General features: G+C 39.3%; 1 protein-coding gene across 1 annotated transcript in view; it reads right to left on the bottom strand.

Annotated features, from left to right (window-relative positions):
* Positions 1-27,636, bottom strand: part of SHC3 (SHC adaptor protein 3) — a 150,891-nt gene that overhangs the window by 98,367 nt on the left and 24,888 nt on the right. Inside the window, exon 2 of the mRNA XM_065879112.1 lies at positions 310-380. Within this exon, the coding sequence (XP_065735184.1) occupies positions 310-380 (71 nt within the window). The remainder of the gene's footprint in view (positions 1-309; positions 381-27,636) is intronic.

The following is a 27,636-nucleotide window of genomic DNA, read 5'->3' as shown; positions in this document are numbered from 1 at the left end:
CAGTTCAGTAGATTTTAAAATATCTGGTCTTAGAGTTTCATTTATTAAAGAAACAAACATAAACGCTCCAGCTTAATTATAAAAAGAGCTTAGAAGTGGAGAGTGTCCTTCGGGGGCTTGTATTAAGACACACATGTCACAAACATGGATGAATACTAAAGAGACTTGAAACAGTGGGTCCTGACTCCCTGTCGCCAGTCACCAGCACTCAAGGGGCAGACTTCCCCTCTGGAAATTTCTAGTTGTTAACCTCAGAAAGCATTCCTTTCCAAAGTAAAATCACAGGAGTCCATTTTCAAGAGGGCTTACCTGGTAATTTGTGTCCTTGTACTGAAGTCAAGTGACCTCATTGAGCGAAGAACTTCAATGCACCCCAAGTACTGCAAGGCGAGAAAATGTAAATCATGAGCACTGAGAACTGACAAGAAGAGACAATTCCTAACTACAACAAGGCCATTTTAGGAGGCGTACACATTTCTTAGCCACATTTTAACTTTTTATTTATGGTGGCACTTTGTTCCATTTCTATAAAAGTAATAAAAGTAATAACTCACACCCATCAGCAAATATCCTGAGTGCTGACAGTTGACACTATGCTTAACTTTTCTGAAATCCATTAGTATTTTCGCTTTCTTTAGAAATACATTTTCAAAAACTTTTGTCAAGGTATAACTAGCATGCTGTAAAATGCAGAAATTTGTTTTTTTTAAGTTTTTTTTGATGTGGACCTTTTTTAAAGTCCTTATTGAATTTGTTTTATGCTTTGGATTTTTGGCCATGAGGCATGTGGGATCTTAGCTCCCCAACCAGGGACTGAACCTGCACCCCCTGCATTGGAAGGTGAAGTCTTAACCACTGGACTGCCCGGGAAGTCCCCAGAAATCTTAAATGTTTAATTCAATGATTGTTTAAACATGTACCTGTCATGTAACCACCACCCAAACTCCAACATTCCAGCATCACATTTCTAGTGTTTTACAAAGCTTCTAGAAGTTTATAATTTTAAAGAAAGAATGAAAACACTATAATACCAACATTTTGGCCAACATTAAACTTCATTATTTAATAAATGTACTTTGGGTTATATGAATAAACTATAGATTACCCCCAAAGGTGCTTTATTTTGGTTTACCAGAAAGACCTCTTCTGCATAATTTAACATAAATTTTCAGAATTTCAAGTTACACATCTAAATTTGTAGCTAAATTTTTTATCAGTTTTACACATGAAAATGTATGTGTATATGTGAATATATGGCAAAAACTAAAGCTATAGACACACCACTAGAGTGGAAGAGATAGAATATTTGTGTTCCAAAGCCTTTGGGGAGTTTGACGGTACAGATGTTTTATACCAATGTCTTTAAATTTAGACTTAGCAGGAAGAGATCTCATGGTGTAGTACAGAAAAGACTGCATTTGAATTATTCAGAAAGCCTGAATTTGAGCCTGGCTCTGTCATGTATTCTTATACAACTTTAAACAAAACTTCTCTGAAATGTGACTATTACTCTAACCACTGCACAGTCACAGAGTTTTTTAAATACTGTCACCTTCATCAGTTATGTGAGTACCATGAATGGTCACAGAGACATATGAATTAGACGACCACTAACATTGCAGAGTCATGTGATTAAAATGACAACATCTCAGAATCATGTGAATACGAAGACTAACATCGCAGGGTTATATGACTACCTCCACCACCAAAGTCGAAGACTTATGCAACATTATCACAAAGTTACATGAATACCATGACCAACATTGCAGAATTATGTAATACTACAACCATGTCACAAGTCACATGAAAACAATGAACAACGGTGCATCATTATGTGACTGCCACCACTGCTATTATAGAGTTGTGTGGATGCCATCACCACCACAGCAGAGTTATATGCCGACCACTGTCACTAAGGTATGTGGAGACCACAATACACTTTATCGAGTTATAAGATTGCCACACCCAACACTGTCACAGTTATCTGAACATCACAACATCCCAGAGATAGGTGAATACCACCACCAGCAACATTACAAATTAATGTTAACTACTTCCACCAAAGTAATTACTTCCACCAAAGTGGCAAAGTTGTGTCAGTATCTCTCAGAGATATATGACTACCATCACCACCACCATTGCAGGGTTATGCAAATTCCACATCCATGGTCACAGGCTTAGGGAAACCCCATGACCACCATTGCAGATGTGTGAATATGATGTGGCCACTGTAGATCATCTGATTACTATGCCCACTGTCACAGAGTTATTGAAGACCACTTTATAACATTGCAGAGATATGTAAATACTACCAACACCACCACAGCATAATGTGAATTCTGTAAACGCTCTCTCAGTTATGGGAATATCACTACCTCACAGTGATATGTTAATGCCAACACTATCATTGTCATAGAGCTATGTAAGTTCCATGACCAAGTCCTGGTGTTATCTGAATTACACCATCACCACCAACACAAGATATATGAGTAGCACCACAAATGTTGCACAATTATGCCAACACCATAACAAAATAACGTCTTAGGGTTATAGGAATACTGTGATGAATTTCACAGCATCTGTGAACACAACTTCCACCAAAGTTGCAGGGTCATGTGAATACACGACCTTTGCCACATAGTTATTTGAATACCACCTGTTGGGCTGCACCCTACAGGCCTGCAAGCCCTGCACTTGCCCAGCCTCAAGACCCAAGAAAGAGTTCGGAGTCAGTGACAGAGACATCAACAATTTAATGGATAGGGGGATCTTACAGGTCTGAAGCAAGGTCCTAGAGTGACAACCTGCCGTGTGCAGCAGCGGGCAGGCAGGACATGGCAGTAGTCTTCACTCCCAGGGTAGAGGGAGGTTACCAATTATAGGGGGAATTGACATCAGGTTGGCAATCAGTTACCAGGGAAACCAGCAGAGGAGCACATCCCTCACCGCCCCTCTGATAAGCTATCACAGTGGAGATGCCCTGATCTAAAGATCAGAATGACCACTAGCTTGTACTGAGGGCAAGTATGTAGGAAGGTTAGCCATGTGAGTAGGGTGTAAATGAAGCAAGTACTGGTCAAGCAGGGAATGCACAGAGAACAAAAAACAGCCATCTTGGGTTGCCTCATCATACACCACCTCTGCCCCCACCATGGTAGTATGTGAAATGTGAACACCTGGCCAACCACAGAGCCATGGAAATAACATCAGCAACAACATCATAAAACCACATGAACGCACCTACCACAGTTGCTGATTATGTGCATGCAAACACCCCCACCATGACAGGGTTATGTGGATACCGTGACCAAAGTCACAGAGCTTTGGGAATAGACAGCCAATGATGAGGTTATGGGAAGACTACCACCAACGAAACCACTGAGTTATGTGACTACCACAACCAACACCACAGATTGTATAAATACCATAACCAACATCCAACATCAATTGAATATCATCAGCACCACACCATTGCAGTTATGTGAATATCATGGCCACCACAGCAGAGTTATGTGAAGACCACCTGCACCCACTTCACAGAATAACCAATAACATGACCAACATTGCAGAGTTAGATGAATACTATCACCTTGATCATTGCAGAGTCACATGAATACCTCCAACAACAACATTGCAGAATTATTTGAATAACACAGCCAACTCTGCAGTGTTATATGAACGTGACCACAACCAGTGTCACAGATTCTTGTGAATACCACCTCCAACACTAATGCAAAGCCATGTGAATCCCATGACAAATGTAGCAGAGTAACATGTAGACTAACTTCTCAGAGTTATATGATTACCACCACTATCTTCACAGATATGTCAGTACCTCCACTGCTGTCACAGTTATATGAAGACCATGACCAACTTCAGGGAATTACATGATGACCACCACCACCACGTTTCCAGTGCTATGTGAACACCACCACCAACATCGCAGAGTTGAGTTACCCTCCCAAGGGGCTGTAGCAATTTGTCCTCTCAGCACCAATGTCTAAGAAAGTTTATTTCTCTATCCTTCATAACAGTGGACAGCATCAGTCTTTTGAACCTTTGCCTCTCATGGGCAAAGATTTCTTTTTTTTGTTTTGTTTTAATTTGAATCTCTTTGATATCTAATAAGATTATGTAGTTTTTTCATTTGTTTATTGGCTATTTGCACTTCTTTTTCTGTTAGTTGACTATTCATATCTTCGGCCCAATTTTCTATTAAGTTTTTTATCTTTTTCTTATAGATTAATGTGATATTAATCTCCCATTCAGTCATTTTTCTTTTGATGGCCAGTTTCTGCATTTTACCTAAAAGAATTGTTACTGTAGAAATATGGTAATAATTACTGTGATCACATGTCTATCCTTTTCTGTATGGCTTTGGAATGCCCTGTCTTGCTTAAGAAGGTCTTGTGTCCCTAGATTCTTAAAATATTCTCCCAAATTTTATTTTAACAATATTTATCATTTATTTATATATACATTCACTTTAATGTTTTTCATTTACCTTTTTTATCGATTTGGAATTTGTCTATACAGGCTATGACATGAATTATAATACTAGCCTCCAAATGGACTAGCCTCCAAATGGTACTTATATCAGTACCACTGATTTAATAATTCATCCATGTCTTCCTGGATTGATGTGCCAATTTTGTGGTATATCAAATTCCTATTTCTGTATGGACTTTTACCTAAACTCTATTCTATGTCATTTGTCAATTTCTGTGTCTCTTTTACATATTTTTCCTTGAGAACTTTAAGATCATTTTGTCAAGTTCTCCTGCCCTCAAAAACTATTTGGATTACGATCAAAATTTCATATATTACCTTGAAGAGAATTACATTTGTTATTAAGTTTTTGTATCCATAAACATTAGAGTTGTTTCCATTTCAGATATTATTTATCACATTTAATAAGACTATCTAATTTTATTTTATATATATATATATATATATTATATATATCCTACACTTTTTTTCTTCAGTGTATTCTGAGACATTATTTTCTAAGTTTTGGTAACCACAGGGAATGAGAGTTTGATTTTTCCATCCCATGTTTACCTGGTTTTTACTACATAGAAAATTCAATCAATGGGCTCCAGAGATGTACAAAACTGAAGAATTGTGAAAGCCTGGACAATGGAGCCTAGAAAACCTCCCAGAACTGAAGACAACCTCCTAGCACCAAAGAGATTAAAATGCAAAAGAGAGTGCACATTTGTGGAATTTAGATGCAGAAGTTCCTGCATCAGCCTCACAGGAATTCCAGGAAAAGAAAAGAAAAAAGTAGAGGGAAAGAAATATTTAAGAAAAAAGAGAGTAAAATTTATAGTGTTGTAGGGAGGCTACAAGGCTCAAGAAGAAATATGAAGAAAGATCCACTTTTTTCATATTTCAGTACAAAAGGACCAAGAGAGAAACATCCTGAAAACATTCCATGAGGGGGAAAGAAAATAGGTTACTTACAAAGAAAGTTCTCTTTCAGCATCAAATACATGAAAACAAATAACATCAGAAGACTGAGAAGTACTAAGCCAAGAATCTTATATCCATCCAAACTACCATTCAAGTGGGAGGGCAAAGCAAAGACTCAGAAAGTTAACCACCCACAGATGCTCTCTGAAAGAATTATTCCAGGAAAATGGGAATACAAGAAACAGAAGGATGTGGGCTACGAGAAACAATGATATGAAAAGAATCAAAAAAATTTACAGGTATGCCTTATGACTTAATAATTATTGATGCATAACTCCAAATATTTTTTTTACAATGATGGGGAGCTAAAATCTCAGAAGACCTCAACAGGGCTGGTAGGGGACAGATCAAAAAGAATGGTTGAAGAGGATGAGGGAAGCTTGCTAAAGGCAGTTGTGTTTTGTGAAAGTAGGACCAGAACTAATTCTAGGTAGCAGTAGAAAAATGTAAGTTTACATACATGTGTAAGAAATTGTAAGCCACTATAAAAATAAGAATGAAATGATCAACTTCCAAACTAAATAGCTCCACCAGCAAAAAGAAGGAAAAAAATTAAAACGCACAAATGAAAGGGAAAGAAAAAACATTAAACAAAACATCAGTGATAGGTCCAAACACCTCATTGGTCACAACAGTCATGAATGAATCAAACCCACTAATTAAAAGTCAAAGACTTTCACACTGATTAAAAATATATGTGTGTACTGATGAACTCAGTGGCAGGGCAGGAATAAAAACACAGATGGAGAGAATGGACTTGAGGACATGGGGTGGAAAGGGAAGCTGGGATGAAGTAAGAGAGTAGCACTGACATATATACACTACCAAATGTAAAATGGATGGCTAGTGGTAAGCTGCTGCATAGCACAGGGAGATCAGATTGATGCTTTGTGACCACCTAGAGGGGTGGAATAGGGAGGGTGGGAGGGAGGCTAAAGAGGGAGGGAATATAGGGATATATGTATACATACAGCTGATTCACTTTGTCGTACAGCAGAAACTAACACAAAACATTGTAAAGCAGTTATACTCCAATAAAGATATAAAAAGGATATATGTGTGTTAAATAAACTGACAAAGAAAATACTAAGAAGATAAAACAGATTCAAATCAGTCAAATGCTAACAAAAGAAAGCAGGGAAATAGTATCCCATTTACAATCAAAAGAAACAAGAAACATGAAATAAACAAGAAATTTGCGAGATTAAGTTGAAAAAAAACTTTAATGAAGGATGAGTAAATTTTTTAAAACCTGCTTATATGGAAAGACATACCATGATTTCTGGATTGGATGATTTAATACTAAAAACATGCCAATCCTCCTCCAAATTCATCTATAATTTCACTGTGATGCCAATTAAAGTCCCAACAGGACTTTATCCCCAGAACTAGAAAAATTAATTGCAAAACTTATAAAGGAGGATCCTTAAGAACACAAAGAAATTTCTGAAGAAAATAAAAATGAAAAGTAACTGGTGAAAGTTACGTGATATTGACATGGGAATAGACAAATCATGCAAGGGACTAGAATGGGGCTGAGAAGAAAAAGGTATACAGATCTGTGGGTGTCACTAAAGAAAAGATAAGCCAGAAAAAAAAAAAAAAAAAAAAAAAAAGATAAGCCAGTCAGCAAGTGTGGGGATTTGACTAGCTGTACATTAGGAAAAGATCTATCTAGACAGCCCTGCCCACAGCTGTTGTGTATGGTATATAAGGTGTGTGTTATGTATGAAAGGCATGCCCTCTCCAAAATGCTCACCTAACCCCATGCACAAAAGTAATCACAAAATGATTAAAGAGCTAAAGCTAAGAAATAAAATTATTGAAACATTACAAGAAATAGAAAATTATATTTCTATCAAAAGACCTAAAACTCGGACCTTGAAGATGGCGGAAGAGTAAGACGCGGAGATCGCCTTCCTCCCCACGGATACACCAGAAATACATCCACACGTGGAACAACTCCTACAGAACTCCTACTGAAGGCTGGCAGAAGACCTCAGACCTCCCAAAAGGCAAGAAACTCCCCACGTAACTGGGTAGGGCAAAAGAAAAAACAGAGACAAAAGAATAAGGACGGCACCTGCACCAGTGGGAGGGAGCTGTGAAGGAGGAAAAGTTTCCACACACTAGGAAGCCCCTCCGCGGGCGGAGACTGCGGGAGGCAGAGGGGGGAGTTTCGGGACCGCGGAGTAGTGCACAGCGACGGGTGCGGAGGGCAAGGCGGGGAGATTCCTGCACAGACGATCGGTGCCGACCAGCACTCACCAACCCGAGAGGCTTGCTGCTCACCCACCGGGGCGGGCGGGGCTGCGAGCTGAGGCTCGGGTTTTGGTTTTGGACGGAGCTCAGGGAGAGGACTGGGGTTGGCGGCTTGAACATAGCCTGAAGGGGTTAGTGCACCACGACTAGCCGGGAGGGAGTTCGGGGAAAAGCCTGCACCGGCCGAAGAGGCAAGAGACTTTTTCTTCCCTCTTTGTTTCCTGGTGCGCGAGGAGAGGGGTTTAAGAGCGCTGCTTAAAGGAACTCCAGAGACGGGCGCGAGCCGCGGCTGAGGGCGCGAGCCCCCGAGACGGGCGCGAGCCGCGGCTGAAAGCGCAAACCCCAGAGACGGGCGCGAGCCGCGGCTGAGGGCGCGAGCCCCCGAGACGGGCGCGAGCCGCGGCTGAAAGCGCAAACCCCAGAGACGGGCGCGAGCCGCGGCTAAAACCGCGGAGCCCAGAGACGGGCGGGAGACGCTGGGGCTGCTGCTGCCGCCACCAAGGGGCCTGTGTGCGAGCACAGGTCACTCTCCACACCCCTCTTCCGCGGAGCCTGTGCAGCCCGCCACTGCCAGGTTCCCGGGATCCAGGGACAACTTCCCCGGGACAACGCACGGCGGGCCTCAGGCTGGTGCAACGTCACGCCGGCCTCTGCCGCAACGTCACGCTGCCTCTGCCGCCGCAGGCCGGCCCCGCACGCAGTGCCCCTCCTTCCCCCATCCCCCAACCCCCGGCCTGAGTGAGCCGGAGCTCCCGAATCAGTGGCTCCTTTAACCCCGTCCTCTCTGAGCGAAAAAACAGACGCCCTCCAGCGACCTACACGCAGAGGCAGGGCCAAATCCAAAGCTGAGCTCCTGTGAGCTGTGAGAACAAAGAAGAGAAAGGGAAATCTCTCCCAGCAGCCACAGAAGCAGCGGATTAAAGCTCCACAATCAACTTGATATACCCTGCATCTGTGGAATACCTGAATAGACAAGGAATGATCCCAAATTGAAGAGGTGGAATTTAGGAGCGAGATCTATGATTTTTTTCCCTTTTCCTCTTTTTGTGAATGTGTACGTGTATGCTTCTGTGTGACATCTAGTCTGTATACTCTAGCTTCCACCATTTGTCCTAGGGCTCTATCCGTCCATGACTTTTTTTTAAAAAATTCCTTTTCTTAATAATTAAGTTTAATTGTAATAACTTTATTATACTTTACCTTCGTTCTTTCTTTCTTTCCTTCCTTCCCTCCCTCCTTTAGACAACGAATCACCCCAAACTGAGGAGGTGGTCTCAGGGAGCAGGATTTATGATTTTTCCCCCTTTACCTCTTTTTGTGAAGGTGTATGTGTATGCTTCTGTGTAAGATTTTCTCTGTATAGCTTTGCTTCCAACATTTATCCTAAGGTTCTATCCATCCCTTTTTTTTTTTCTAAATATTTTTTAATTCAATAACTATATTATACTTTATTTTATTTTTACTGTATCATCTTTCTGTCTTTTTTTTCCTTCTTTCCCTCCTTCCTTCCTTCCTCCCTCCCTCCCTCCTTTCTTTCCTTCTTTGCTTCTTTCTTCCTTCCTTCCTTTCCTCCTTTCCTTCTTTCTTTACTCATACTTCTACTAATTCTCCCTACTTTTTCTCCCTTTTATTCTGAGCTGTGTGGATGAAAGGCTCTTGGTGCTCCAGCCAGGAGTCAGGGCTCTGCCTCTGAGGTAGGAGAGCCAACTTCAGGACACTGGTCAACAAGAGACCTCCCAGCTCCACATAATATTAAACGGTGGAAATATCCCAGAGACCTCCATCTTAACACCAGCACCCAGCTTCACTCAACGACCAGCAAGCCACAGTGCTGGACAACCTATGCCAAACAACTAGCAAAACAGGAACACAACCCCACCCATTAGCAGAGAGGCTGCCTAAAATCATAATAAGGCCACAGACACCCCAAAACACACCACCAGACGTGAACCTGCCCACTAGAGAAACAAGATCCAGCCTCATCCAGCACAACACAGGCACTAGTCCCCTCCACCAGGAAGCCTACACAACCCACTGAAACAACCTTAGCCACTGGAGACAGACATCAAAAACAACGGGAACTACGAACCTGCAGCCTGCAAAAAGGAGACCCCAAACACAGTAAGATAAGCAAAATGAGAAGACAGAAAAACACACAGCAGATGAAGGAGCAGGATAAAAACCCACCAGACCTAACAAATGAAGAGGAAATAGGCAATCTACCTGAAAAAGAATTCAGAATAATGATAGTAAGGATGATCCAAAATCTTGGAAGTAGAATGGACAAAATGCAAGAAACAGTTAACAAGGACCTACAAGAACTAAAGATGAAACAAGCAACGATGAACAATGCAATAAATGAAATTAAAATCACTCTAGATAGGATCAATAGCAGAATAACTGAGGCAGAAGAACGGATAAGTGACCTGGAAGATAAAGTAGTGGAAATAACTACTGCAGAGCAGAATAAAGAAAAAAGAATGAAAAGAACTGAGGACAGTCTCAGAGACCTCTGGGACAACATGAAACGCACCAACATTCGAATTATAGGGGTTCCAGAAGAAGAAGAAAGAAAGAAAGGGACTGAGAAAATATTTGAAGAGATTATAGTTGAAAACTTCCCTAATATGGGAAAGGAAATAGTTAATCAAGTCCAGGAAGCACAGAGGGTCCCATACAGGATAAATACAAGGAGAAACACGCCAAGACACATATTAATCAAACTGTCAAAAATTAAATACAAAGAAAGCATATTAAAAGCAGCAAGGGAAAAACAACAAATAACACACAAGGGAATCCCCATAAGGTTAACAGCTGATCTCTCAGCAGAAACCCTACAAGCCAGAAGGGAGTGGCAGGACATACTGAAAGTGATGAAGGAGAATAGCCTGAAACCAAGACTACTCTACCCAGCAAGGATCTCATTCACATTTGATGGAGAAAATAAAACCTTTACAGACAAGCAAAAGCTGAGAGAGTTCAGCACCACCAAACCAGCTTTACAACAAATGCTAAAGGAACTTCTCTAGACACGAAACACAAGAGAAGGAAAGGACCTATAGTAGCGAACCCAAAACAATATATAAAATGGAAATAGGAACATACATATCGATAATTACCTTAAATGTAAATGGACTAAATGCTCCCACCAAAAGACACAGATTGGCTGAATGGATACAAAAACAAGACCCTTATATATGCTGTCTACAAGAGACCCACTTCAGAACTAGAGACACATACAGACTGAAAGTAAGGGGATGGAAAAAGATATTCCATGCAAATGGAAACCAAAAGAAAGCTGGAGTAGCAATTCTCATATCAGACAAAATAGACTTTAAAATAAGGACTATTAAAAGGGACAAAGAAGGACACTACATAATGATCAAGGGATCGATCCAAGAAGAAGATATAACAATTGTAAATATTTATGCACCCAACATAGGAGCACCTCAATACATAAGGCAAATACTAACAACCATAAAAGGGGAGATCAACAGTAACACATTCATAGTAGGGGACTTTAACACCCCACTTTCACCCATGGACAGATCATCCAAAATGAAAATAAATAAGGAAACACAAGCTTTAAATGATACATTAAACAAGATGGACTTAATTGATATTTATAGGACACTCCATCCAAAAACAACAGAATACACATTTTTCTCAAGTGCTCATGGAACATTCTCCAGGATAGATCATATCTTGGGTCACAAATCAAGCCTTGGTAAATTTAAGAAAACTGAAATTGTATCAAGTATCTTTTCCGACCACAACGCCATGAGACTAGATATCAATTACAGGAAAAGATCTGTAAAAAATACAAACACATGGAGGCTAAACAATACACTACTTAATAATGAAGTGATCACTGAAGAAATCAAAGAGGAAATAAAAAAATACCTAGAAACAAATGACAATGGAGACACAACGACCCAAAACCTATGGGATGCAGCAAAAGCAGTCCTAAGGGGGAAGTTTATAGCAATACAAGCCCACCTTAAGAAGCAGGAAACATCTCGAATAAACAACCTAACCTTGCACCTCAAGCAATTAGAGAAAGAAGAACAAAAAAACCCCAAAGCTAGCAGAAGGAAAGAAATCATAAAAATCAGATCAGAAATAAATGAAAAAGAAATGAAGGAAACAATAGCAAAGATCAATAAAACTAAAAGCTGGTTCTTTGAGAAGATAAACAAAATAGATAAACCACTAGCCAGACTCATCAAGAAAAAAAGGGAGAAGACTCAAATCAATAGAATTAGAAATGAAAAAGGAGAAGTAACAACTGACACTGCAGAAATAAAAAAAATCATGAGAGATTACTACAAGCAACTCTATGCCAATAAAATAGACAATCTGGAAGAAATGGACAAATTCTTAGAAATGCACAACCTGCCAAGACTGAATCAGGAAGAAATAGAAAATATGAACAGACCAATCACAAGCACTGAAATTGAAACTGTGATTAAAAACCTTCCAACAAACAAAAGCCCAGGACCAGATGGCTTCACAGGTGAATTCTATCAAACGTTTAGAGAAGAGCTAACACCTATCCTTCTCAAACTCTTCCAAAATATAGCAGAGGGAGGAACACTCCCAAATTCCTTCTACGAAGCCACCATCACCTTGATACCAAAACCAGACAAGGATGTCACAAAGAAAGAAAACTACAGGCCAATATCACTGATGAACATAGATGCAAAAATCCTCAACAAAATACTAGCAAACAGAATCCAACAGCACATTAAAAGGATCATACACCATGATCAAGTGGGGTTTATTCCAGGAATGCAAGGATTCTTCAATATACGCAAATCTATCAATGTGATAAACCATATTAACAAATTGAAGGAGAAAAACCATATGATCATCTCAATAGATGCAGAGAAAGCTTTCGACAAAATTCAACACCCATTTATGATAAAAACCCTCCAGAAAGTAGGCATAGAGGGAACTTTCCTAAACATAATAAAAGCCATATATGACAAGCCCACAGCAAACATCATCCTCAATGGTGAAAAACTGAAAGCATTTCCACTAAGATCAGGAACAAGACAAGGTTGCCCACTCTCACCACTCTTATTCAACATAGTTTTGGAAGTTTTAGCCACAGCAATCAGAGAAGAAAAGGAAATAAAAGGAATCCAAATCGGAAAAGAAGAAGTAAAGCTGTCACTGTTTGCAGATGACATGATACTATACATAGAGAATCCTAAAGATGCTACCAGAAAACTACTAGAGCTAATCAATGAATTTGGTAAAGTAGCAGGATACAAAATTAATGCACAGAAATCTCTGGCATTCCTATATACTAATGATGAAAAATCTGAAAGTGAAATCAAGAAAACACTCCCATTTACCATTGCAACAAAAAGAATAAAATATCTAGGAATAAACCTACCTAAGGATACGAAAGACCTGTATGCAGAAAATTATAAGACACTGATGAAAGAAATTAAAGATGATACAAATAGATGGAGAGATATACCATGTTCTTGGATGGGAAGAATCAACATTGTGAAAATGACTCTACTACCCAAAGCAATCTACAGATTCAATGCAATCCCTATCAAACTACCACTGGCATTTTTCACAGAACTAGAACAAAAAATTTCGCAATTTGTATGGAAACACAAAAGACCCCGAATAGCCAAAGCAATCTTTAGAACGAAAAAAGGAGCTGGAGGAATAAGGCTCCCTGACTTCAGACTATATTACAAAGCAACAGTAATCAAGACAGTATGGTACTGGCACAAAAACAGAAAGATAGATCAGTGGAACAGGATAGAAAGCCCAGAGATAAACCCACGCACATATGGACACCTCATCTTTGATAAAGGAGGCAGGAATGTACAGTGGAGAAAGGACAGCCTCTTCAATAAATGGTGCTGGGAAAACTGGACAGGTACATGTAAAAGTATGAGATTAGATCACTCCCTAACACCATACACAAAAATAAGCTCAAAATGGATTAAAGACCTAAATGTAAGGCCAGAAACTATCAAACTCTTAGAAGAAAACATAGGAAGAACACTCTATGACATAAATCACAGCAAGATCCTTTCTGACCCACCTCCTAGAGTAATGGAAATAAAAACAAAAATAAACAAATGGGACCTAATGAAACTTCAAAGCTTTTGCACAGCAAAGGAAACGATAACCAAGACCAAACGACAACCCTCAGAATGGGAGAAAACATTTGCAAATGAAGCAACTGACAAAGGATTAATCTCCAAAATTTACAAGCAGCTCATGCAGCTCAATAACAAAAAAACAAACAACCCCATCCAAAAATGGGCAGAAGACCTAAATAGACATTTCTCCAAAGAAGATATACAGAATGCCAACAAACACATGAAAGAATGCTCAACATCATTAATCATTAGAGAAATGCAAATCAAAACTACAATGAGATATCATCTCACACCAGTCAGAATGGCCATCATCAAAAAATCTAGAAACAATAAATGCTGGAGAGGGTGTGGAGAAAAGGGGACACTCTTGCACTGCTGGTGGGAATGTGAATTGGTTCAGCCACTGTGGAGAACAGTATGGAGGTTCCTTAAAAAACTACAAATAGAATTACCATATGACCCAGCAATCCCACTACTTGGCATATACCCTGAGAAAACCAAAATTCAAAGAGAGTCATGTACCAAAATGTTCATTGCAGCTCTATTTACAATAGCCAGGACATGGAAACAACCTAAGCGCCCATCATCGGATGAATGGATAAAGAAGATGTGGCACATATACACAATGGAATATTACTCAGCCTTAAAAAGAAATGAAATTGAGCTATTTGTAATGAGATGGATAGACCTAGAATCTGTCATACAGAGTGAAGTAAGTCAGAAAGAAAAAGACAAATACCGTATGCTAACACATATATATGGAATTTAAGGGAAAAAAATGTCATGAAGAACCTAGGGGTAAGATAGGAATAAAGACGCAGACCTACTGGAGAACGGACTTAAGGATATGGGGAGGGGGAAGGGTGAGTTTTGACAAGGCGAGAGAGAGTCATGGACATATACACACTAACAAACGTAGTAAGGTAGATAGCTGGGGGGAAGCAGCCGCAAGGCACAGGGATATTAGCTCGGGGCTTTGTGACAGCCTGGAAGGGTGGGATGGGGAGAGTGGGAGGGAGGGAGACGCAAGAGGGAAGACATATGGGAACATATGTATATGTATAGCTGATTCACTTTGTTGTAAAGCAGAAACTAACACACGATTGTAAAGCAATTATACCCCAATAAAGATGTTTAAAAAAAAAAAAAAAAAAAAAAAAAAGCACAAGCAACAAAAGAAAAAATAGATAAATTGGACTTCATCAAAATTAAAAGCCTCTGTATCAAAGGATACTGTCAAAGTGAAAAAACAACCCACACAATGGGAGAAAATATTTGCAAATCATATATCTGATAAAAGTCTAGTATCCAGAATATATAAGGAACTCCTACACTCAACAAAAAGACAAACAATCTAATTTTAAAATGGGCAAATGACTTGAATAGACATTTCTCCAATGAAGATATATACAAATGGCCATCAAGCACATGAATAGATTCTCAACATCATTAGTTATTAGAGAAATGCAAATCCAAACAACAATAAGATACCACTTCACATGCACTAGGATGACTATAATTTTAAAAACAGAAAATAAGTGTTGGAGAGGATGTGGAGAAATTGCATAGCAAAGAAAATGGTAAACCAAGGTGGAGCTTCCAACATCAAGAAAGTGATTGAAAGAAGATGAAATACTGAGGAATGAGGCCTTGGACTCAGTATGTCAGGTCTCCCCACTGAGTCTCTGGGCCTAAAGACAAGCAGAGCCTCTCTTAGGTGTTGAAGCATTTAAATGAAATTGGGCTAAAAGCTCATGTTTTATTAAATTGCCTCAGACTTGGTCATTTGTTTACCGAAATATAGGGAGGTTGAGTCAACTTGATTACGTGGCAGATACTGTGTGCTGAGTACATCATGTATATGTTCATACATTTAATCTTTACAATAGCCCTATGAAGTAGATATGATTATTCCCACTTAATGATGTAGAAACTAACAGAGCCAAATTTAAAAACCAACCAGATGTGTATGACCTTAGAGCCTTTAACAAAGATCTATGCAAGATTGCCACATGAAGGTGAGTTCTGGTTGTCCTGATTACATAGGATGATGATACCTATTTGATGCCAAGGTTAGATATTGTGATAGTGTCCTCATCACATCTGTGCTACATTTTAAGCTTTTAAGGAGTAGAAACAGGCTGGGTAGTTCTGCCTATTATGTGCATGAGTGCATACACACACACACACACACACACACACACACACACGCACATGCAGAAACTGATCCTTACTAAGTACCTTTCTGTGGTGAGAGGACAAAAGCAGGGCATTTTAGTAAGGATGGCATATTTAATGTCCTGGGTACAGAGAAGAATTGGTGCTGTCAATAGAGTGAAGAGCAGGGATGCTGAGTAGAGCAGTGATGAGTGGAAATGAGAAGATGAGCCATTAGTAGAAAGTCATGAATCCATTATTAGAAGCTTAGTATAATTTAATAGAGACAAATGCTTAAAAATTCTAAGGATATGAGGAAGATGATTCTGTAGTTATGATGTATTAGCCAGGGACCAATCAGGAGACAGAAACCACACAATAATTTGAACAGGGGAGGTTTGATATAAAGAATTAAATGCTATAATAGAGGACTGAACTCACAAAGGATTGGCTGGTTATTAAGATTTGGAATTTGATTCTGCCCTATTTGCAAGCTAGTAAATTATCCTGTTACTGTTTCATGGATGCTGGCGGAAGACACAAAACTCCTGGATCAGAGAAAAAGGACTTTATTACTCAAGGCGTAGAAAGCAGTATGACTGTCATCTTTGGGTTAATTCCCCTTGCCTCCCAAGTCCCACATGAGCAACGTGGAAGATCCCAGGTAGGAAATTCCCTGACTTGGGGAATCCACTGCTTTTGGAGTAAATGGTAGGCAACGCTGAATTTAAACTATGTCTCAAATTTTAAAATTAATGTGTAGCATCTAATATTCCTTCCATGATCTGATTCCCTTGTCCAGCCCCAATTAAACTTCAGATTCAGAAGTTCAAAAAAAAAAAAAAAAAAAGACCTAAAACTCAAAGGCCATAAGTGAGCTCATGAAAATTAATCATTTTTGAAGAAAAAGACAAATGATATAAGCAATATGAAAAGGCAAGTGAAAGACTGAGAAAAATCCAAAACAAACACAAAAAATTTAAGCAAGCCCATCAACTTAATAGACAAAATGGGCAAAGGATACAAACAGAAGATTCGCAGAGGAAGAAAGACAATTGGCCAACATGCATCTGTAAAGACGAGTGCCCAGATGGATGGATCAGAGAAATTAAAATAATACCAGAAAGAGATACAATTTTTCACCCAGCAGAATAGTGAGTTGGGTGAGGAGGCAGGAAAATGGGCCCTGTCACACATTCTTGTAACAAGTGTAATTTGGTGAAAACTTTTTGGAAGACTATTTGGAAGTATCCATGGTTATGGAAGATGTGCTTGCCTTTTACCCAGTAATGTTATTTATAGGTCTCTATTCATGCATAAGTGCATGAAATTGTACATGCAAAATATTCATTACTTCATTGCCTCTAAAGAGTGAAAATTTGAATCCCCTCCTCAAATGTTGATCAATAAATGTACAATTAAACACTTAGGGCACATCCAAACTGTGGTTCCAAAAGCAGCCATTTTTTTAATAATTTAAGCTTAGTCTCAAAAAAACACTGTTACTTTCTCCACATTTTACTGGTTAAAGCAGGTCACAGTGTCAGCCCAGATTCAAGGAGAGGGGACCACTTAAGGGTGTGAACAAAAGGATGCTTGGTTCACTGGGTCAACTTTTGAAGACATAAAGGCACAGAGAAGAGACAAAGATGGCACAGATACTGCTGGGGAAAGCAGTGGGAAGGAGGAATGATTAGGAAGGAGTATTATCCCTGAATACTTCTACATTATTTAGACATTTTATAACAAAAACATGTTCATTTATTAATCATACAATTACAAAATGAGGAAAAAATAAAAATATTTTCCACCAAAAGAAAAAGGCCATACTTAATAAAATTGGACCTCCAAGCTATGATGTAGAATTGATCACAAAGTGATTAAGGTCATCTGGTATCTCAAATTACAAAGGATCTGGAACAGCCCTCCTGAATCTTCTGGAGAGCTACCTTGTTCTGATAATGCAATGGAAAGTGAAGTGGTTAGTGAAACCAGCCACACCTCTCAGGTAGGCTATTCCTATCATGGGCGTCTTTGAATTCCATCCCCAAGCCTCAGCAATTGGTCAAGGATGGGTGTGTGATCCCAGGCAGGCCAAGTCACAGACCTGGGAGTTTTGGTGGAATTGCCTGGACTGTCTACTCTCTACGAGTCACAAGCTCCAACGCAGCTTCTGAGAGCTGCACTGTTAACAGTAACTGTTCCTCAGTCCCCATACCTTTCTGGCCAGAGGAGTTTAGAAGAATTTATGAATAATTAACCCTGGTGATTTCTAGCTTCAGTGCCTATTAGAGGCCCCTTTCAAATTTCATTTGGAATTATGGTAAACCCAGGCTTGAATTTTCAAGCATGGCCCACAAATGGGGATGTTGTCCATCTAGACCTGAAGAAAAGTCTATTATATCTTCAATATTTTGTTAGCCTGCTGAGTAATTTGCCTTTTTGACTTCTGGTACTGAGCAAAGAAACATCTCTTAAATGACTGTAAAATGCTTAAGTAATAATTAAATCATAGCTATTAATAATATAAGCATTTGTTTACTAACAACAGGTAACAAGACCCTACATCATTCATGACACAATTAATAAACACTTATCTGCACCTGTTAGGATGCTCAGGTAGAGAGAATTTGAACAGGTATTGTGCCTTTGAAGACCTTACAGTTTCTGGTCATCCTTTGACAGCTACACCATGGAGCAGCAAAAGAAATGTGCCAGAGCCAGGATGAAAGACAAATTGCTAGGAAATTGAAGAAGAGACCACGAAGCACTATCCATGTGAACTGTTAATCTGAGGCAGTGACTCTCTATGTGTGGTCCCCTGTCCAGTAGCAGCATCTGGGAACTTGTTAGAAATGCAAGTCCCTAACTTACTGCAAGCTCTCTATGGATTTTGATGTCCACTTAGGTCTGAGATTTATCTGTATAAAGACGGATCTAACTTTCTGAACTTTCTTTATCTGATCAGTGTTGTATGCAGGCTATGTAAGTTCAAATCTTGGTTTTTCCATTTAATAGTTGAAGGCTTAGTTTTTTGAAATAAATCTCCCAGAGTCTTGTTTTCCTTAAACAAGAATGGTGATGTCAATATCTATGTCCTGAATTTGCCATGAGTATAAAACTCACCTGTAAAGTATTTCACATAACTCCTGGCATACATGTGGCTCAAGATACCAGTAATATTATTTGTATACTTGAGGCCAGGTTCCTAGGGGTACCTTTATACATGGGGCTGAGGGCTCAGCTACAGTTCATACTTAGCTAAAAATGGCATATGTTTCAGTGTGTTTTATTTTTTTCAAACTCCAGCTAACCTTGAGGGTCCCAGGACTTTGTGGCTTTTGGCTCCTGTTTTCTGCAATAAGCCTTGGACACAACTCCCAGGTAGGGCCTCAGAACATCCCAAATCTTAGGAAACTGATGGCATAACATTGGTAAATGGACTTTGTGAAAACCCACATTCACAATATTAAAATAAAGTATTTGCAATTGTGTCTGAAGGATTTCTCCAGGAAACAGAGGAATATGGGCAAACAGCACTATTATTAGCAATAATAACTTAAGAGCTCAGAATAAAATCAGCTTTCTGGATGAGAAACATTAAAAAGCAAAAACATCTAGGGTTGGAGACAGAGTTCCTGTAACAGAAATAAGTGTCACTGATAGAATAAACTGAGCCAGCTTGTTCAAGAATTCAAAGAAATTTTTTTAAAAAGGAATTCAAAGAAATAATGGGGTGTGTAGGCAAGAATCCAGAGCCCTCAGAAAAAGAACTGCAACTTACAAAGATCCTGAAAGAAAACTCGATTCATTCGGGGCAGGAGGAAAATAAGGGAAAATGTTGTGCCTTCAATACATAAGAAAAGAGCGATAACCGCCGATAGCACTAAGACAAAAGCCATTATTTTGTAAAAGAGGGTCTTGATAAAGACGTTTCTTGGCAACTGTGTGCCTGAGCCAGCTACAAATGAACGGAAAGGGCAGGAAGCCAAAAATGAGTTGGGAAAGATTAGTCACAGGTCTGTCACCCTCCACTGATTCTGATGGCTCTCTCCTCACCCGGAGAGCCAGGAGCTGCCATCTCAGAGGTCTACAGAGACCTGGAGACCCAGAGCCTCGGCCGTGAGTGTCTAAGGACAAGGGGGACATCAGAATTGTCCTAGCAGGCGTGTTTTTCCTTGCCCTACCAGGAGTTTTAGGGAGTGAAGGGGTCTGGGGGATGGGGACACATTTTGGAGCCCGAATTGCAAAACTTCCCCATGGGATGCAAGAATTTAAGGACCGAGGGACCGGGTCCTAGAACAACAGAAAACTGGACTCGCAGGAGGGCTGAGAGGCCAGGGAAGGTTTGTAGTGCTCACTGAAACCTGCCACCCTGAACCGACAACTCCCAGGCCCTGAAATTTATCCCACTCTTGCATGTTGCTTGGGCCCTCTGAAACCTGAGGGGCAGAGCCTCTTGCACGTCAGACTGTAGTGTGCTTCACAAACTGGCAAGCAGTATTCAGATTACAAATACGCTCCTCACTCTTCGGGGAGAGGGAGATACCACTGTGCCCACCCTCAGGGCATTGAGAAACACCCAGACTTTCAAAGCTGTGCCCACCCTTCTTGGGCCTTCAGGGGGAGCTGGGGTTGTTTCCTGAGCCCTAGTGCTTGTTCTTCAGGACCATGGGCAGATCTGAATTTTCACCGTGAGGATCCATCTGCAAAGGACGGTATTTAAAGAAAGATAAAGTGTAGCTTGAAATTCCATGAACCTGAGTAATAGAAGGGTAAACCATAAAAAAAAAGTCTGCAAATGTTAAAAAAAAAAAGCAGGGCCATATTGTCTTTTTTTTTTAAACAATAATAATCTAGATAAATGCCTTCTTTTTCCTCATATTTTCTCTGCCTAATCAAGCACACATCCACATTTCTCTTTCTCTCTCTCTCTGTGTGTGTGTGTGTGTGTGTGTGTGTGTGTGTGTGCTTATATTGATAAAGGATATGACACGATACACACCTGTCATGCCACAGGGAGTATGCTGAGAGAGAGAAGTGGCCTCGTACTTTGATGTTATATCATTAAGGATGGTTGGATTTTCGTGTGTGTGTGTGTGTGTGTGTGTGTGTGTAACAAATACAAAAAGAGTAGATGCATTAACCTTATAATAAAAATATTTTTAATTTGTACAACCACATAGAAAATAATTTTTCTATACATATAAAGAGGCTCTGTTCGTTTGCTCCAGAAACATCATTGCTGAAATTATAAGGAATGTGTCTTAATGATCCTCACTCCTAAAAAAGCTTCATACACAAAGATGCTTTATCAACTATTATTTACTACAAGAACAACAAAGACACAAACTAAACCGTCCTCAGGAGATGAGGGCCAGTGTGGTGAAGCTATTGGATGGACTATGTCATCATCACATATTTATGAAGACTGTATAAATACTGAGAAAAGAATGCAACATAGTCAATTTTTAAAAACTATATAGTATGATAATAACCAGGTCTTTCAAAAGCTACATATAAAAAATGGAAGTAATTATACCAAAATGTTAATCATTAAGAGCAAACATTTATTAAGCACTTACTATGCGCCACACATGGTGCTGATCATTTTGAGTGGTGATCCTTGCAATAGCCCCACACAACAGGTGCTATCACTAGCTCCATTGTACAATGTGGAAACGGAGGCAGAGTATGAAGAGGGAATTTCCAGGACATACCCAGGTGACCACCAAACATGTGAAGATATATTCAACTTCATTGGCACTCAAAGCTATGCAGTTTAAACCGCAACAAGAAATTGAAAATTGGCAAAAATTGCAAAGTTTAATGACATTAGTGTTAGTGGAAATGAGATGAAACAGTGCTCATTTACTGTTGGTGGGACCATAATCGGTACAAGCATTTCAGAGAATGCCCCAAAAATCTAGATGTGCACTCTTCTCCTTTGATACAAAACTTCTCTTGTGGAAAATTACTCGAGGGAGATTCTCACATATTTTAAGAGTGGACATGTGCAAAGATTTTTACTGTGTGATTGTATTAGAAAGAAATTAAATCATGTTTGATCCAAGAAGTAATTTTTTTAATGGATCTGTTTTTGAAAAATTCCCAAGGCAAGTAAAATAATAATAATAGTAAAAACTTTGGGAAAGTATGAAACCATTTATGTTAAAACCAAAAAAGGAAAACCCACAAAACTACATATTCCTAGTAGCATGTATGTCTGCATAGATGCATGTATATGCACAGACAAAAGGATCTGCAAGAACAGGCAGCAAACTGGTAACTGCAGTGATCACTGGGAAGGAATCTTATACCTGACTGTTGTGAAGAGGGACTTTTGCTTTTTCATTCTATGTGACATAATTTTTTTCAGCAAGAAGGTACTCATGTATTACTTATGCAATTACAAATAATTACATAACTAAAGAGCAAATGAAATAAACCATGCTTAGAGTAATGGTTCTCAAAACTGAGCATACGTTAGCAGCACCTGGGCTTCTTGAGCCCAGAGTGCTAGGCCCTCCCCATCACAGAGTTTTTGACTCAGTAGGTCTGCATGGGGTCTGATGCTGATATCTGGTCAGAGGCCACATTTGGAAAACCAGTCCTTAGAAAGGTGAAATACTGATCTTACAGGGTCACAGAAGAGCCAAGATTTGAACCCAGATCATGTCATATCGGACCCAAACTCTTGATCTCAATCACCTGCTGCCTAGGGATAACTTTATGTTGTGGGATTAAAGGGGATTTGTTTTTTGACCATTTTTTAAAATATATATTTTAAATATACTTATTGGGTTTTTAAATATAATATCAACTCATCCTGAAAATCCATAAACTATACTTTCTATATTTTCCAAAGTTCATAAGTATTCATTGCTTTGGTAATTTTTAAAAAATTATATAACAAGCTCCCTTTGTCTCAGTGAAGCATCTGACAGAGACAGGGACTTCCTGGTGTGAACCTGAGCTGAGCTCCAAACAGGACTCAGCTCTCTGGGGTGGGAGACAAGCTCTCACTCCATTTATGATGGGCATGCAGAGCTGGCAACACATATCCTTTCCCTAACAGTAGGGCATCACCCCAAAATACAAATAGGCTTAACTAAGCCAAGGAAATTAAGAAGGAAGTGCATTCATATTATGAATGAGAAATTTCTTTCTGTTTAAAAATTGATAAAAGTTCTGGATGATGTTAGCTGCTTGCATGCACACTGCAGCCTCCCCCTTCCACTCAAGTCCCCAGTACTGGCAGATCTATAAAGAGTAGGTGAATCCCTAATTACAATGGAAAGCAGAAGAAGGGGCATATCAGTGGACCAAACACTGTGTGCACAGCAGAGGACTGACACAGGAAAAATGATGAGCACAGACAGCATCAAGAGGATGTTGCCAAGAGAATGCCTCGTTCAGGCTTCATCCTGGTTCTTGAGCTAACTGCTTACAGGGGGACTATGATTACAATGACTGACTTAGAGTAATCAAGACCACACCTAGAGATGGGCACAGTTCCTGAAATCCATTGCTGCTACATATGTGGAAAGAGCAAATGGAGACTGAGGAACCGACCACACTAAACACCAACAGTATAAAAGTACAAAGACTGGGGATGAGTAAAGGAAATTTTAAAAGACATTGAAGATAGATTCAGACATTTCAACACCCATCAATATAAGATGCAGGCATCAGAATACAGAGAAGTAATAGAGAAGACTCAATTTCTCCTTTGAAATGTTCCAACAAGTGCTAAGCAAGATTAAAAGAACAGGGAATTCCCTGGTGGTCCAGTGGTTAGGACTCTACGCTTCCACTGCAGGGGACATGTTCGATCCCTGGGCGGGGAACTAAGATCTCGCAAGCCACACAGTGCAGCCCCCCACAAAAAAAAAAAAGACTAAAAGAACAAATGAACAAAAACTCCCAAGTCTTGGTGTAATGTCAGAACAAAGATAAAGAAGAAATTCTAGAAAGTTTGGGAGTTGGAGATGAACATTCAATTACTTAAAAAAGAATTAGACACAAAAATGTGAAGGTAGTTAATGCCTTCTGAACTGTGCACTTAAAATGGTAAATTTTCTGTTTGTATATTTTAACACAGTTTAAAATACATACATACATGTATACATAGATAAGAGAATGAGCAGATGGACAGTAGACCTCTCATCCACCACTTCAGATACAAAAAGACAATGGAGCAACATCTTCAAAATTCTGAAGGAAGATAGTTTTTGAACCTAGAATTCAATACCCAGCTAAACTACACTGTGGAGGGGGACAGGTAGAGAACATTCTGAGATGCACATAGATTCAGAAAGTTTACTGCACAGAAATTCTCTTTAAAGAATTACTTGAGGCTGTACTCAGCAAGAATTAAAATAAATCCTAGAAAAAGAAATGGGAACTAGGATGCAATATTTAATAATCAATGGAATTAACTGTTAAGTCTAAACATCTTATGGCTGCATCTTAATATAATAATAATCTGTTCTATGTAATAATCTGTTCTAAAGTTCTATGTAGACATGGAAGGTAGAAGGAGCATAGCAGAGGGAGGATGGCAATGAAGAGAAATGAAAGGTGGTGAGGCTCTTGTCTCCTTTGGACTAGAATACTGACTAACATCAGGTACTAAAGCTAGTTTAAACTATGCATTACATTTTAAGGTAACTTCAAGGGGAAAATATACAATTGAAAGGTGATCGGTTTCATTAGTCATCAGGTAACTGCTCATTGAACCACAATGCACACACTACACACCCACTCTAGTGGTAAAGTGGAAAATATAATATCAAGAGTGCGGGGGGATGTGGAGCAACAGGAACTCTTTCACTGCTGGCAGGAGTGTAAATTAGGGCAAACACTTGGGAAAACTGGCATTTTCTTCTGAAACTGAATATGTGCATACCCTGTGATCCAGCAATTCCACTCCAAGAGAAATAAATCCATCTGCCACCAAAAGAAATGTACGAAAATATTCATAGTAACACTATCCATAACAGTCCCAAACTGAAGGAAAACCAAATATCCATCAATGGTATAATGAATAAATAAATAGTAATATATTCACAAAATATGGTGATTGATGGTACAACAATGAAAATTGAAAGAACCTCAACTATATGCAACAGCTTATCTCTGTAATTGACAAAGAAGACTCTTCAACCACGTCATTCATTCTCTAAATGTTGGCAGAGCCCCCACTCTATGTCAGAACTAGTCTAAGCAGATGGTAGGACACCAGCAAACAGGATAGGTGAGGTCGTGCACTGACTGAGGGTCCATTCTAGTCAGGAAAGTACGTAATAAATATAAATAAATAATTGTTCTATCCTTCACCTGCCTTTTGGGCTTCATGCACTAACTCCACACCCATACTCCTAACCAAACCGAATTTTTCATCACCGCCTTCTCCACCCCACCTTCTCACACCTCCTGTGTCCATATATGCAATGAACTGCTTCCTGCAATCCCTTCTTTCCTCCCCTCCCTTCCACTTCCCCTTCTCAGATCCCTTCCAATCCTTAACGATCCACATCAAATATCAGACACCCAGAAAATGCCCCTCCCCCCTCAAGTAATAACATCCCTTATTGTATGAGAGCGCTATTTGTGTTCTGCTGCCATGGACCTCTTTGCCTTTTTGCATGATACCTTTTCACCATTTTATCACGGCACAGGCTTTGCACAGAGAATGTAACAAAGTTACGCTGCCAAAATTAAAAATGAAGAAAATTTAAACCTTTAGGGCTCTTTGTCATTGTCATGCCATCCCTCCCTATCAATTCCCTCACATCCCAGGATGCCTCCAAAATGTCGAGTGAGTGCCCTGCATCATTGTCTCCTAAGCTAGTGCAGGCTCCAGCACCCATTTACACATTTTGTCACCCAGAAGAAGCTGCAGGATTGTGTCTTTATTCCTCTTTGCATTCCTAATAACTCACCTGGAATGGGTACAAAATAAATGTTTGGTGAATGTATTCACTAAAGGCTAACGAAGTTAAAGATGCTTTCAACATCCCTCCAGTAATCAGAACTAGAAAGCTTATAACACTTCATTTGATAATGCAGAAATCTCATGAATCATAATTTTTTCATTAACTTTTCATTTCACTTATTAGCACCAATTTACAGTGGTTTGTGGTATGTAATGTACTTGAATATTCTCTGATTGTGTTTCCCTGAAATTATTCTGGAATTTAGATATTTGACTGTTAAATAAGCCTTTTCACTTAGCTATATTAATCCAAGTGGGTGTCTGAGACTGTGTATTTTAAGTTAAAGAACAATACAAAAAAACAAGGTGGGGGACGGGAATGCTGATCCTAGCAAAGGAAGAGAGGAGTGAAAAGCACAATAAATATTTGTGACAATATTCTGTAATTCTTTCAAAACAAAAAGTTTTTTAAAAAGTTCAAGAATGGAAAAAAGAAGACTATAATAGTATTGCTATAAATTTCAACATTTTCTCCAGTTTACATAGGTGTCAATTTTTCCCCATCTAGAGCAGTATCCTGGAAATGGATACAGGTAACATTCAATTGGGATTACAGGTGCCTTTCCTAAAAGGCCAGCTAATTGATAGTTTTCCAATTGAATCACATACTTAGTTTCCCAATGGCTAATTACAATTTTTAAATGAATATATATTCTATGAGTTAGCCACCTAATCTCTAAGTCTGTATGTTAACTGGCATGTGTTCTTTTAAGCCGAGTATGCCATAATTACACAATTCAACATGTATTTAATGCTTCTATGTGCCAAGCGCTACAATATAAAAATGAACAAGAAAAACCACTGACCTCAAATTTCACTCCTCTGTCTTCCGTTCTTTTAAAAGCATAAGAAGACAGTTCTAAGAAAGGCACATGTCACTTTTGCTGGCTGGCGAATGACAAAGCCTTGTGAAGCTTTGCATATTTCTGCATTCAGCTAGATAGACAAGAGTGGACTTTGGATTCATACTGCCCTAGGTTACAGACCCACCTCGTGGTTGTGTGAACTGCAGCAAACCACTGAGCCTTTTTGAGTCTCTTTTTCCTCATCTGTAAAATGGGATTATTGTGAGAAATACACGAGACAGCATGGATTTTAAACAAATGGCATTAATTAAGCCAGGCACAATGAGTGAAAGCTACCTATACTATATTCAGAACACTGATTATTCATCCACAACACATTCCTGTGATAAGTATTTCAATTGGCTTTTCATAAAACTTGTACCGATTTATACATCTGCTCATGGTGTGTGAGAGCACCTTTCCCCTCCCTCTTTGCCAACTCTGCAGGATGTGATTTATTTTCATTTTACTATTTACCTGAAAATCATAATTTTTACAATGAACTTCATTGCCTCGGAAATGAGATTTTATTTACATTTTAATGCCTAGTGTCTTTCACCTAATCTAAGGAAATAATGAGGGGCCCATCAGAAAAGGCATGGCCCCTCCACACCCCCCTCCTGAGACCTTTCAGGCTGTGCCCTGTTATCTAAAACACTTTCCTCCTTTCTTCCCTAGATGACTGCTCTGACATTCAGACTTCACATGCTTGATGAAGTCAAGTCCCCTCTTCCCTTTGGCTCATTTTATTTAACATGCC

The sequence above is a fragment of the Phocoena phocoena genome, chromosome 6 (genome assembly GCF_963924675.1).
Source record: "Phocoena phocoena chromosome 6, mPhoPho1.1, whole genome shotgun sequence".
Taxonomy (NCBI): Eukaryota; Metazoa; Chordata; class Mammalia; order Artiodactyla; family Phocoenidae; genus Phocoena; species Phocoena phocoena.
The sequence above is the reverse complement of the archived record's forward strand: the minus strand, read 5'-3'. Positions and strand labels throughout refer to the sequence as shown.